The sequence below is a fragment of the Dipteris shenzhenensis genome, chromosome 7 (assembly GCF_047967505.1).
Source record: "Dipteris shenzhenensis isolate YYH24624 ecotype China chromosome 7, Dip_SZ_1.0, whole genome shotgun sequence".
NCBI lineage: Eukaryota > Viridiplantae > Streptophyta > Polypodiopsida > Gleicheniales > Dipteridaceae > Dipteris > Dipteris shenzhenensis.
In genome coordinates, this window is record NC_141602.1 from 54,897,315 (window position 1) to 54,912,284 (window position 14,970).

Below are 14,970 nucleotides of genomic sequence, written 5' to 3' on the forward strand. Positions count from 1 at the left end.
AGTCAAAGTACCTCAAGGTACATTGAACTAAAACTACCATATTGTACTTGTGAAGTACCTTATGAAACTCAAAGTACCATAAGGTACTATCCAAACTACCCTTGGGTATGGCATTAGCCAGTCAACCGTTCATCCAAATTAAATTCCTGAATTTTATAGAGATTTTTATTCAAAAAATCATTTTACTTGATATGAAAACTCGAGGTGGATGGACCCTAAACAACTTCCCTACCAACCTTCATCAACGTCAAATTAGTAAAGATTGGATAAGCAAGTTGGATCCACAACCTAATTGGCGCCGTCCCAAGCTCTTTGATGTAATCTTCTTGAAAGAGTACCTACCTGCACCTCCATGTCTCAGAACCCATCCCAAGTTCTATGCAGTTCCACGACGAAAAAAATGGGAAGCCAACATACACACTTTGAATGAAGATCGCACCATTAATTGGCCAATGATCAAAAAACCATATTTTGGTGTAGAATAAAATATCCAAGGCACAATGATCCGAGCACTTCAGCAGCATGAGCAAATAATGTGTGGTAACATTGATCGCTTCCTTCGCCTAAGTGCTATCTTCTGCAAAACATTGGAATACATTCTGGAGGTCCCATGTTACCTCGATAGCCATTTGCGTCCACTCAATTTCAATCCCAATGAACGGGTCGATGCTCTGATTACAAGCCGACTCTATCAAAGAGTCATCTTCTTAGAAGCATGCCACGTATCTCTGTTCGAACAAATGGTAGATACAAGCTACCTAGAAACTGAGCAAAAATTGTATGGTGCCAAGGCTTTATAGTAGGATCGATTGGCATGACACAAGTTCCACAGCCATTGCACTGCACGCATGGCAACCCAGGTATGTGCTCACAATAAGCCATAACCCAAGGACAGGTAATAAAATGGATTCGGGAGTATGCTGTCTCTGTGCCAACATGGACTTAGGAAGTACAAAATGTGTGTGTAGAGTAGCGGTAGAGCTCCGCTTGTACTTGCATAAGGCTAGGAATAATCTCTCTTAGGAATCCTCAACATGCAAGTTCTACATGCAACTTCTACTTGTAACTCCTACATGCAAGTCCTACATGTGATTCCAGCATGCATGTTCTACATGTGAGTTCTACATGCAAGTCCTACATGTGATTCCTACATGCATGTTCTACATGCGAGTTCTACATGCAACTCCTACATGCAACTTCTATATGCAAGTTCTACATGTAGAGAGAGAATGTCTTACAATTCCTACATGCAGAGAGAGAAGCTCTCCAACTTGTATAAATACCCCATAATGGAATGAAGCCCACACTCTTTGGGGCATTGTGTTGAGTTCTACTTTGGTATTCCAAGCAATTGTCTCAAGTGTCCATGCTTCCTTGCACTCCACGTCCAAAAGCATGTCCTAACCTTACAACTCCTCCTCCCCTCTCCTCCAACCTTGCAACCCATCCTCTCCCTCTCCTCCTCCTCCTCCTCCTCCCCCCTCCTCCTTCCTCCTCCTCCTCCCTTCTCCTCCTCCTCCTCCCTCCTCCTCCCTCCTCCTCCTCCTTCCTCCTCCTCCTCCCTTCTCCTCCCTCCTCCTCCTCCCCTCCTCTTCCCTCCTCCTCCTCCCTCCTCTCTCTTCTTTCCCCCATGCTCTTACACCTTCTTCCTCTCCCACTCCTATGCTCCCCCTAAACCCTTAGTTCCTCAACCCTTAACCTCCATGATCTTACACCCTGAACCTTCGATCCTCCTTCTAACCCTTGAACCTCTTCTAAACTCTGAACCTCTTCTAAACTCTGGAACCTCTCTCTAAACCTTGGAACCTCCTTCTAAACCCTGAACCTCCCTCTAACCCTTAGACTCCTCCTAAACCCGTCAACCCCCAATGAAAGCGAAAGCCTTCATTTCCTCAACCATGATGATGCACATTCCTTTCACACATGCATGCACTATGTTTGCTTACCACACTTAAGCCTACATCTCTCACTGAAATACAACTCGAGGTCCTAAGCTACACTTATACTACAAATGACAACACCGATATATCTGTAGGTGACAAAAAGCCTCGGAACCCTGCATACTGAGAATACCCTGCTCTACCTGCGGAAGCTGTGGGAAAGAGCCAACACTCTCAATAGAGGTCCCTCTCTTTTCAAATGAGTGATAAAATATTTCCCTCTCAATGGATTTCTCTCTCTCACAAGCAAAGTCTCTCAAAGAACTTTCACACATGGAATCCTGAACACAAAGACTCTCAAGAATCGCTTGAGGAACGGAGAAGAAATCTCTCGCAAAGAATCGAGGAAATCTCCCTATCTTTCTCTCAAACTCTGAGACTTAGAACTATGAACGGAAATGGACAAAAATCTCTTCCAATGAACAGAAATCTTTCATCAACGGAATGAAAGCATGAAGCCTAATCTCTCAATGAATCACACTCTCTCATATGGATAGCAATGCCTCAGCAGAAGGAAAGGGAGCTCTGATACCATGAAAAAATATGAAGAGGGGAGAGGAGAAGAGTGGAGATGAGGAGAGAGGGCATAGCTGGAGAGCACACGACAAATGACTAATTGTACTCTAGATTTAGTTGAAAATGTAGAATATATACAAACCCTTTTAGGGTTAAGGTTAGGGAATCTAACCCTTTCCTTTATAGCACTCTATATGTGTTAGTGCTATGCACATATGATCACATGATGTTGAGCTAGTCTCTCAACAGGTTCCCTCCTTTGGCTTGCAGATGCCTCATCTACACACAACTTTTTGCTTGGTGGACCTCTCTCTTCCTACCAAGTGAAGCAACTCATATTGGATTGCGTGCGACTATTCTGGAGTCTCCTTAGTGGTTATCGCTTCCCCTACCAGGTTAGTGAAGATGCATTGTGTCTCCCCTTGAACGCACTTTTCGTGGCTTACTATTGTTTCAAGGCAACTCCATGGTGAGTTCATAATAGCTCATGCTCATTTTTTCTAAGTTAGTATGCCAGTCGGCCTTGTCCTCGCATCTACACAGTTATGTTACTCCTATGATGCCTTGTTTCCTACATCAATGTTTTCTTTCCCCTTGTCATTCGCAAGCATGTATGAACACATAAGCTCTTCTTGTGGAGCTAAATTTTGCTATTAGTGATGAGGCTCTTGCCATTCACTTATTTGTGCTTTCTGGGGAGATTCTTCATGTAAAGATTAGTGAATCTCATTTAATTCTACGTCATGGACTTGGAGCAACCGAGAGAGAACTGGGATCAGTCTGTGGTCAATGACAGTCCGTCTTAGTTGGATCCTTGCGTATGTTCAAGTCACCATTCAACAGTTCGGGGTGTTTTGACTATTGTTTCCTTCAATATCATCAATCTTAGTTGGATCCTAGCCAGGCCTTCTTAGTTGGATCCTTGCGTATGTTCAAGTCACCATTCAACAGTTCGGGGTGTTTTGACTATTGTTTCCTTCAATATCATCAATGTTTCTTTGTATCCCATTGTCTCTATGGCAAATTGTGACTAGGAGCAGGCAGAGAGAACTGGGATCAGTCTGTGGTCAATGACAGTCTGTCTTAAGACTAGCCAGGCCTTCTTAGTTGGATCCTTGCGTATGTTCAAGTCACCATTCAACAGTTCGGGGTGTTTTGACTATTGTTTCCTTCGATATCATCAATGTTTCTTTGTATCCCATTGTCTCTATGGCAAATTGTGACTAGGAGCAGGCAAAAGAGTTTGTTGACACCTAGCAAGACTATATATACATTTCTTTTCATTTCAAAACTAGGCAAAAAGGCTCTGTCTTTCATGTTATGTATGCTAGCCTTCATACCATCTGCATAGACATTCACTAAAACAAGCTTGTTCTATCACAAGATTCTTACGAGATCTTGGTGAGAGAATTTGACAAGATTATGTATAGTTGCTTTTGCTTAGAATCTCTTCCTTTTTTGGTACCCTTTAGCTAATTATAGACCTTCCATCTCGTGGTTGGCCTACCTATTAAAATATTCCTTTGACTCTTGACAGTATGACCATGTAGATATCTTTGTTGTCGTCACTCAACATTTTGTTGATTTGATTTATTTTGGGTGGAGATTGAAACAAGATGCCTTTCTATCCTACTTACATCAGTATGGCTTACATTGTTTTGCTTTGACTCTTGCTAGCAGACTCATTAGGCTCCACAATATTAAGTCATAGGTTGTAAGTTTCTTTAATTCTTTCAATGCATTTTTACGTATTTCCCAAACTGCTTTCTCCACTGTCTTATGGTTGTATAAAATTGTCAAGCAATTACCGGGAGTTGTAAATATCTACGGGCTTTTCCATAATGTCAAATCTTGTAATTAAACCCTTTCCTCTTACTCCTAAGTGGATCTAACTATTGACTGAGTAAGTTTCAATAGGTGGCTCCTTTTATTTCCTGTTCCTCCTTTTTTGTGATACAAATATTATGAGATGTTCAATTTCAATGCTCTTCCTTTTTCTACTTGTGAGCTTGGCAATTCACTCTAGCTTAGCACCTCTAACTAAGAGTTTCATTTCATGGTTATGATTTGGCTAGATCTCTTGGTTGACTGTTGGGCCATATTCTAGACTACGATACTACGATAAGAAGCAGTCGGGGCTATGACACCTGCAATCCCAAGCTAGAAGATGTATGTAGTCTAGTATCACCTTCTCTTGGATGGATGCAGGTAATAGTCCTCGACGCTAGAATATGCCTCAACCCAGTTGCCAAAGAGATACAAGATGCTCTATTCTTAAAACTGTATTTTGTTGTCACAATCATCATAATTAAACTTTTAGCTTGATTTCAAAAAATTGCACTTTTAACTTTGTATACTAGAGCAGCACCACTACCTGTTCCCGGGAGTGATTTCTTAGGCCTCACACACACACACACACCCCCCCCTTTATGTGCATGTGCATGCACATGGGTACACACATGTGCATGCATGCACATGCATGTTTATGTGTGTGCACACATGCACACACGTGCACACACCCTAGGGCAGTCACTCTATAAAACATGTGACATAGTAGGTTCAGATATGGAAAGGGATTTTTCAATTTGAGGGGTTTATGAGCCATTTATGATAGAAGGACACTTTAAAAATACTTATCTAATATAACTATGTTATGTACATGTAGGAGGGGACCTTTAAATTCAAAATTACAACATATATATGTATAGAAGAGGGGTGGAAAAAAATGCAAATTTTTGAACATAGGGGTATTTTAAACGTGTACTTACTTGCACGTGTTTTGTTTTCATAAAGTGACTGGGACACCCCCTCCCCACCCCTCCCCCAAACACACACCCACACCCATGTCCACACCCACAACCAACCCATCCACACACCCCCCCAACACACACACACGCAAGCACGCACATGCCCAGTGTGAACCTGCACGTAGGAATGTACACACACGCACGCTTATTTTTTGAAATCTATCTATATTTATATTACAAAGAGTAGTCCCAAGATAGGGAACATGAGACTACACCCATCAAAAGATAGCATTATACAACACGTATGTAGGGTAATCTAGATGACAAGCACACATAAATCAAAGAATAATTTTTGCAAAGACCATCCAGAAGAAAGGATACTTAGCTAGAGACGGATCATCAAATTCTCTATGGTTTCTATCTTTCCATAGAGTTCAAAGAGACCAAAAGTGAACCCAAGGAAAAAAAAGATCATACCTCTACCAAACTGGGTGGATTCCATTCCAAATAGCTAGAAATGCTTGCTAAAGCAAGCATTGGGAAACCTTGCCCATAGTGGCACCTATAGAAAATGTAAAAATTCCTGAGTCTCACGACAATGCAAAAAGTTGTGAGCCATGGACTCTCTCAAAGCTAGACATCCATGACAAATAGTAGGAGCAACATGTCGAGTTGCCAAAATTTGCCCGTGGAAATAACCTTTCATAAGAAAACTTGTTGGTGAAGAGGGAGTTTGCAACTGGAAAGTTGCCACAATCTCTTCGAGCCACCTTTTTGCATTTTGATTCATAGAGCAAATATGATTTGCATGATCTGAAGTCCAAGGGGGAAGTAGTAAGGCCTTAAACAACTTGGCAATTGTGATATCACCAATAGTAACAGACGACACCCTAAAATCTATTAGTGAAGGGCCCTGTATTTAAGGTAATATATGAGCTCAAGATTGGGCACTCGCAGCAAGCCTTGGAGCATTTGAGAAATCATATGCCAAAGAGATTGATAACATAGTCCCAATCAATATTGGCTACTATTGTAGGAAAAGATAGCATAGTACCAACATCATCAAGCATATCTCTCACAATGCAGATCCCTTTGGACCAACTAACACATGACTGACTGTCCCAGATCTTGCAAAGCTAGTGTGGATGGGCAAACAACTTAGGCCAATGTAAACTCTTAGCATGCAACGAGTTTCCATCAAGAGAGTCCCAATCATGCCATTAGAGATGCGAGAGAATTTCTCTCTAGTCCGTAAACATTCAAGTCAAAAAAGGTAGCCCTTAACTTTGCTGTCAATATATCTAAGAGGAAAATTTGATTGAGTCAGCTTCCAATGACCAAAGGCATCAATGATCAAGTGCAAAAGCAAGTGCCGCATTATGACAGCCGAGGGCTGATACCTTGCATAAACTCAAGCATCATTTTCCCTTTATGAGCTAGAATGTGTATGTGAATACTAAGGATATTTAGTCCCCCATGCATCTTTGGAAAATAGAGGCTCTCTATGGAAAGTAACCTGGGGCACTTACGGTCTCATTCTTTGATCGCTAGAAGCTCTCCATTATATTGGGCATGAAGCATGAAATATCCTTCTTGCCAAACATCATCAAAGGCAAAAAGAACGGCATATATGCCACCAAAATTGATTGAACTATGTGGGATCAAACATGCACTCGCCAAGTGGCGAACTTCCAATCCTCCAATTTCTTCTTCAAATTGGTGAGCACTCAATCCATTTGCTGGCGGCGAATAGTGCGCACACGCATGCACATATACACACGACATGCCCACATGCATGCACAAAATCCATTTGCTGGCGGCAAATAGTGTGCGCGCACATGCACATATACACACGACATGCCCACATGCATCCACAAATGCTCATGTAGTCACGTCCTTTTGTGTGCTCATGCACTAACGTGCATGTGCATGTGCGCACACACATACACACACACACGCACATGCACATGTATATGTGTGCTTGCATGCACAATGCATGTGCATGTCTATGCATGCCTGCATGGGTGTGCACTTGCACATGCGCGCACACACTTATCCACCCTTGTGTGTGTGTGCGTGCGTGCGTGCGTGCGTGTGTGTGTGTGTGTGTGTGTGTGTGTGTGTGTGTGTGAGAGAGAGAGAGAGAGAGAGAGAGAGAGAGAGAGAGAGAGAGAGAGAGAGAGAGAAGTGACATGTCCACAAGTGCATGTTTAAGCTAAGTAATAAAACAAGCTATCCTAGACATACATATGTTTTATAACATCTCTTAGCTAGAGTTCCATATGATTAAAATCAATTACAGAGGAGAGACTTGGTTTGTACATAAACATGACAACAATGGTTAATGCATGCATAGCAAGGGTTTGCTTTGTATTTGGGTAGTTAAGAGGTGACTAACAATTGCTATGGAGTGTAATGGGGAGCAACCTCACAAGTGCATCCTAAATTATAACATGGATTGTGAATTATTGAGGTGAAGAAGATGATCCCACATATCTTGGAGTCGAAGGCTAGGTGAATTGAACTTGTTGGTATCAAACAATAATGGCATTGCCTAGATTTATACATGAGTGTAAAGAAACCCAATGAAGCTACTTCTTGAGGAGATATGGACAGACATTGCATGATGACCTACTATTGATATCACCTTTTATCTACCAAGGATGCTTTGAGAGATGAGTAAATAGATGGCATGGGACAAGTCATTGAACGAAATGAGGACTATGGGCTCAACTTTAGCTTTCAATGAGAGTAATTGTTCTTGCTACCTTTAGCCACTCGTTGTAGAGAGTAAGGCCTTTATAGGACACAATGTAACTTTGAAGGATGTGAGTTGTGTGCTTTCAAAGGAAGGGAATAGAAAACCTAGAACATAATAATTCGGATGGGGATTTTCCCATACATAAAAAGGAGGGAGGAAAATAAGCTTTACCAAGGAAAGGATGAAAAAGGAAGGCATTTAAATATCTATTCTCCTATGAAACTTTAAAAGAGAATGAAGTTGTTAAAGATTTGTCATATATGTACCAAAGCTCACCTTCTTGAACTTTTATTATGAAGAATGAATAGGAATGCCCCCATTCTTTGGCTTTGATTGTGAAATTTTTAGAAAGGAAAACTGTAATGCATTGGCTTAATGGGAGAGAGAGATATCAATTAGCTGAGCTAATCATAGCAAATACATGAGGTTGTGTTACCACCCCTTTGTTTGGAAGAACCAGGTTTATTACTATGAGTTCAAGCAACCAATGCAATAAACAACAAGTCCTTCATTGAAATCCTGAACACCTGTCTTTGCATGGATAGCACAGAGATGAGTTGCAAAAGGGTCTTAGAAGGGTGTGTTGTTTATGATGATGTTATCTATTCAAACAATACGCACTCACTTTCTTGCCCCCAATAAGAGGAGGCTACTATTCCTTATGTGTTGGGTCATGAGACATGAGTTTTCAATGAAAGATTGTCGCAGTTTTCGAACAATAACGTGTACGATGTAGTGAAGGTGTAGGGGGAACATGTGTGAGGGAGATGATGGACAGGTTTGAAGGGATTCGGGATAAACGTGGGAGCAAATGGAGGGGGACGGGAGGGAATGGAAGGGGGGGGGTAAGGGGAGGTGTAATTTCCGAGAAGTGGGGAGGGTGCAAATCCCAAGATGGAGATGGTGGAAGTGGAGGTGATAGTGGGAAGCGAATAGAGAGAGAGAGAGAGAGGAAGTGGGTGGAATTCCAAGACAGTTGTGTGTTTTTTTGAAAGTCCGTTGCAGTTTTCAAAAAACTGCAGAATCCTCTCTGGAGTCTGCATTCCCATTTCCTTCATCGCATTGCATTGCATGCATGCATCAGAATTCAACTCTCCAAAAACTGCCCATCATCTCTTTTGCATCAACTCAAGTAAAATACCCAAAACTGCTCACACTGCTCACCTTTGAGCTGTAAACAAATACCTTTCAAAATCCTGCCAACGCACCCTCCTACACCTTTGTGCTTCTCTCTTCTGCCCACCATCACCATCACTCTCTCCTACTTTACATTTTCATTATACCTCTCCCTCCCTCTTGCTTGCTTGCTTTCTCCTCCTTTCTTGATTGCCTGCATTCATTCATATATTCTACTCTCTGCCTTTGTAAGTTCCTTGTTTCCTGTGATTGCTTTGTCAGGCCATCTCTTCTGTTTCCTCCTACGTTCATGCTCTTTGCATTGTTGCTTTTCAATCTGCATGTAAGGACCCTGGTGCAGAGTGCTCTCTGAGCTCTCTCTCTGAATCTCTCTTTCTCTGGCTTTTGAATAGTCATGGTGTTTGCCTGACACTTCTCCCTCTCTCTCTCTCTCTCTGCTTGCTCTGCTTTTGAAATATTTGTGGTGTTTGCCTGACACCCACTCTCTTTCTCTGTCTCTGTCTCTCTTGTACTCTTCCTTGGGACCAACTCCACACACTTCATCTCCCTTCCCATACTTGCTTTTGCCCTTCCTTTCACAGAATCTCAAGTACCTCCCATCTTCCCCCACTATCTCTTTGAGCACTAGAAATGACCCCTTCCTTCCGCACATCACAGATGGGTTGCCTCTTGCTCTCTCCTCGCACTGTGCACATGATGGACTCTGCCTCTTCACCGTTTCTGCCAGATGGGTTTCTCAACCGTCGGACTTCTAACGTCTCAGCCCAATGTCTTTCTTCTCTGCCCACATGCCACTCTCAGTAAACCCCCCCCTTCAACGCCTGCTTTTTGGCGTTTCAGTTCGTCCCCCTCTGCCGCTACTTCTGTCGCACAAATTCGCCTGCTCAGATGAGATGAGGAACAAAGAGGTTAGCACTCTTCGTACCTCATCTCGCTGTACTCACTCGCCAGAAAAAGTTAACTTGTAGGAAGTAGACGACGAACCCTTTCGAGCAAATTAGTCGTCCACATTTTCAGCTCATTTTCTTGTGATCGCCGAAAATTGTGATTGCTTCTTCAATCCTTTGAGCAGATAATTCCAGGAGATTGCTTCTTCGATCCTTTGAGCTAAGTTTAGAGAGCAAACTCCAAGAGATTCGCAACGCTACGCGCACATAAATGAAAGCTCACTAATTCAATTGAGCGAAGCATTTCCAAGCTCCACTGGGTGCACTGGTTAGCATGACAGAGGTTCTTTCGTCCAAATTCCTCCGAAATGATTCCCAGGAAATGGACTTCTCACCTCGTCAAAGCACATCAGTGAATGCTGACGGACCCTTAGGAAGACCCTCGTCCTCTTTCGCAATTCATTCCCCTCTTGTTTCGCCTCTCGTTGACGTAAGTTGTTCCGCTGATTGCGAGAAGCTTTTGCACCGAAATTGTCTAGGCGGACGAGGACGCCGCAATTTAGCCCAAAGTCAGCGAGACCAAGTCGAACTGTCCGTAATCACGCTTGTGCTCACAGCTTTCAAAAGAACAGGCCTTACATGCCAAGGTCCCCGAGACGATATAAAGATGGACATCGGGTGGCCTACTAACGTGTGCCATGTTACTCATGTAACGTTTGATCGCTTTAACGGCTTTCTCGGGTTGCCGGTGGAGTTTGAATTGGAGATTCCTAGAAGGGTTCCCAGTGCCAGGTACTTGACAATGGTCGTGTCTAACGTCAAAAAGTTGCTATTTTATACAACCGTCTCACTAACAGATTGCGTTGCTCATGGCAGTGCCAGTGTTTTTGGGGTGTCTGCTGAGTCAATGCAGTGCTCTTATGACAAAAATGGTAACAGCGTACCGACGATTTTGTTGCTTCTACAGGAGCGACTGTATGAACAAGGTGGCCTCAAGGTACGCGTTCTCTTCAGTTGGTCGGGCGGAAGCTCTCATCATGTTATCGTCGAAACGTTTTATATGTAATAAGAAAAATTGCTGAGCGTTTCCAGGCGAATAATTACAATATTCAGAAACTGATTTGCTTGGAGTTGGCCAATATTTTTGTTGTCTTTGGCTTCCCACAGGCTGAAGGTGTGTTCAGGATAAACGCAGAGAATAGTCAGGAGGAGCATGTTAGAGATCAATTAAATAAAGGAATCGTGCCACCTGATATCGATGTGCATTGTCTTGCGGGCTTAATCAAGGTGCATAATCTTTGAAAGTTCATATCCATTTCTTCAGGCGTCTCTCTTTGTATATGTAAATTTTCAGAGTGGTCTGTCTGCCTCATCCTTGATTTTGCGCCCCTAAGGGCTGTCACCTCTGCTGAGCTATGGTTCCAAAGGAGACCGATTTCATGCATCTAAAGACCTTTGGCTTCATGCTGTCTTGATAGTTCTGTTTATACACACATGTGCAGGCATGGTTTCGTGAGTTGCCCAGAGGCGTCTTAGACAGCCTTTCGCCTGAACAAGTCATGCAGTGCCACTCAGAGGAGCAGTCGCTTGCACTAGTCAAGACGCTGCCACAGACAGAAGGAGCTTTGCTGAGCTGGGCTGTCAATTTGATGGCAGATGTTGTGCAAGAAGAACAATTCAACAAGATGAATGCCCGCAATATCGCAATGGTGTTTGCTCCCAACATGACGCAGGTTGAAACTTATATTTTTGTTTCTCTGAGTGAGATGTATGTGGTTGTGGTAGTGCATCAAACAAGCATAATCTCATCTGTTTCCTTTTCGGGCAGATGTCTGATCCATTGACAGCACTAATGCATGCTGTCCAAGTTATGAATCTGCTGAAAACGCTCATTCTAAAGGTCCTCAAAGATCGAGAGGAAGCAGTGCTGGATCCAAGGCCTGCTTCTTCTTGTAGTGAGCCTCCCAGTGGAAGTGGAAAGGATATGGCAACTCAAAAGCCAGGTTTGGGAATTGGTTGCATTGAAACAGAACATGAGTATGCTGTTGAAAAGGACGGATTCTTTTTAAAGACTTTCAATGAGAGAGAGAGCATTGAAGAGTACGAGTCTGCTCGTGATTCAGAAGAAATGTTCTTGAGAGACTCAAGTACAAGAGAGACTACAGATGAAGATGAGTTTTCTACAGACAGTCGGGGGCCTCTTTCCAACGGATCCAGCACAATGGATAACACAGATGACGATAGCATTGGCTTAGATTCCTATGCCCATAAAAGAGGTCTTACAAACACAAAGGTTTCAAGGCAATCTATTTGCAGGAAAGCTGATATAGCTGGTACAAGTGCTGGAGTATCCCAAAGCTGCAACAGCAAATCATGGAAGGTTGTAAATGGAATGAGTGAAAGAGAGAGAACTAAAATTGAAAGTGGCGAGTTTGATATCAAAGGTTTTGTGCAGTGTGGTGTGTTGGAATCTCTACCCTCCAAAGGGAAAGCCAAAGGTGGAGGTATAGTGGGAAAAACTGATCATCAGAATGAAAGAGTGAAAGCATGGTGAGCAGCTGTGGGAAGAGGGCTGTTCTTTCCTGTAGAACAGTTCGTACTATTTTGACAGCTCAGTCAGTACTGTCCTTAGCCAACAGAAGATGCTATGGTGGTTGAATCAACAATAACATGCATTCAGTGGGTGCATCTCTCTTTGACACCATCAGCTGCATTTCATGTGGACACATCGCTTTATTTCCAGATGCGTTGACAATGTTGTTTGTATGGTACTCGGGCTGATCAGAGATTTGCTTTCTTCCCCTCATACTCTTTGGTTTGGCTTTTTCTTAGACAGTTGTGGGGAGGATTAACTCACAGGATGACAAGCAACGATTCCTATGTATCTCTACTTTAGTGTTGTTGAAATGTGTGTGGTTTGGAATTTATGGATCCTAGACATACTTGAGGGTTCTGAGTTTGGGGTGTCCACAGCAGTGGTTGTGCAATGTGGCTTGCTTTTGGTAGACCATTGAGTAAACTTTGAATAAAGAAGAGAATTTGTACCACATGGCCCAGTTCTCTTCCAAAGGCAAGGCCAAAGTTTGCGACAGCGAGTTCGTTTTTTATCCCCTTTTGAAATTGTCTGCACGAGCTGCAGCTTTCCTTCATCCTGGTGTCTTAACAAGGAATTGTGATCTTGATTTTTGTATTTTGTGCACAATAGAATGGCTATTTCTGCTTTCCTACTGCCATTTTGATTTTGCATTGCAAAGTGTGTGGTTAGACTAACCATCAAAGGTCTTTGGGATCTGATACTTCTCAAAGGCATCCAGTGAAGATGAATTGTGATGACGAAGCAGCCTGGTTCATTAAACTGCAATAGTTAGGACACGTTAAGATTTCTCTAATTCAGATGGTTCTGGAGGCATTAGCATGGTGTGACAATTTTTCTATATATTGCAAGTGATAGTGTTCTAGCATCAACATATGTTTTGGTATAGAGAAAACAAATTCTATTATTCCTAAGATCATATGTTTTCCCATGCCTCTTCTATATATTGCAAGTGACAATTTTTCTATATATTGCAAGTGATAGTGTTCTAGCATCAAAAGTAAAGTGGAGTTGCATGAGTATGTCTTGGTATCGAGAAAAGAAATTCTATTATTCCTAAGATGCCATGTTTTCCCATGCCTCTTCTTTTCAAGATGAAAGTACAGTCGTTACATGTATAGAAGGGATTAAATATCAAAAGAAGCATTTTTTCCTGCTTCCACTGAGCTTCTGTCGAGTCCTCTCCCTCTACAGATCCATCAGTGTTATCCTTTTTCTTGGTCTTTCCAATTGCCAAGCATACCCTTACACTTGGCCTTGCCCTTGCAGGAAGCAACCAGGGCCTCGTCGTTATCTGCATCTCCATCAAACTCTCCGTTAGGAAAATTCTTTCAATTGCAATTCCTGACTTTCCTTCCTATCATGCCTATTATGTTTTCAAAAGTGAGTTGCTTTGACCTGTCCGTGTCAGTCACATCAGATGACTTGAAGCTCTTTGGAAGCATGTTCAATAGGAGCATGGTGTCCACTATTTGACCAACCGCAGATGTCATGATCTGTGACGTATTCCTTTCTCTATTTCTAGACTTATGGATGGTTTGATGAATGGACACTTGTGGAAGGGTATGCCCTTTCGACGGGACACTTCCTAATGAGGCACAACCCTTCACAAGAGACATCCTATTGAAGAGACATTCCTATTGTAATGTACCCTCTCATCAAGGGTCACAGCCTTCACAAGGGGTACACACCTCTTCATGCACATACCCTTTGGAGTACACACCTTTCATGTGTGACTCTTCACTCTCTATATAAGAGAGGCCCAATTGTATGGATGACACAACATCTACCCTACAGACATTCAAGCAATACAATTATTCCTTGTTCTCTGCTATCTCAGTCTCCTTTCTGTTCCTTAGCACATTTCTAAATATAGTAAATCTAGGATTTCTTACAGTGGTATCAGAGCAAAATTCGCTCCTGCCTGTAGGAAATGCCCCCCACCTTCTAGCGCCGATCTGATACATCTTTTCCGCTAGAAGGATATGCATGCACATTGTGCATGGAAGAGATGGAGAGGATGAGCGTAAAAATTTTAAGCGCCAACCCTGCCTAAAGTCATCTATGGCCTCTCCATCTCCCACACATCACAAGTTGATGTGAATGGACACGACAAAAATCGTGTCTTTTCAGGTGCCTGGGCTGTCCCAAAACCAAGGGACGCACCTTTTCCACCATCGGACACACCTTTTGATGATGAGTCTCGACTCCTCACTCAAGGGACACACCCCATCGTGGATAAAAGGACACACCTATTCATGTAAGGACATCCCTTTTAAAAACAGGGACACACCCCTTCATGAAAAGGTGCACCTATTCCAAGGGTCACACCCCTTCGAATAGGCACACCTTTTTAGGCACCAAGCTGGTACCTAGAGGGGTAAAATGG

General features: G+C 42.7%; 1 protein-coding gene across 2 annotated transcripts; it reads left to right on the forward strand.

Annotated features, from left to right (window-relative positions):
* The first annotated feature begins 9,247 nt into the window (after positions 1-9,247).
* Positions 9,248-13,142, forward strand: LOC147900520 (rho GTPase-activating protein 1-like). Of its 2 annotated transcripts, none has more exons than XM_087376764.1 (5): positions 9,248-10,009; positions 10,174-10,985; positions 11,156-11,275; positions 11,491-11,721; positions 11,817-13,142. In XM_087376764.1, the coding sequence occupies exons 2-5, from the start codon at positions 10,323-10,325 to the stop codon at positions 12,540-12,542; spliced, it is 1,740 nt and encodes a 579-aa protein (XP_087232890.1). In that variant the 5' UTR covers positions 9,248-10,009; positions 10,174-10,322; the 3' UTR covers positions 12,543-13,142. The 2 variants fall into 2 exon arrangements, with proteins under 2 accessions (XP_087232890.1, XP_087232891.1); XM_087376765.1 differs by having other exon boundaries at positions 9,250-10,780; positions 10,865-10,985.
* The last annotated feature ends 1,828 nt before the right edge of the window (positions 13,143-14,970 follow it).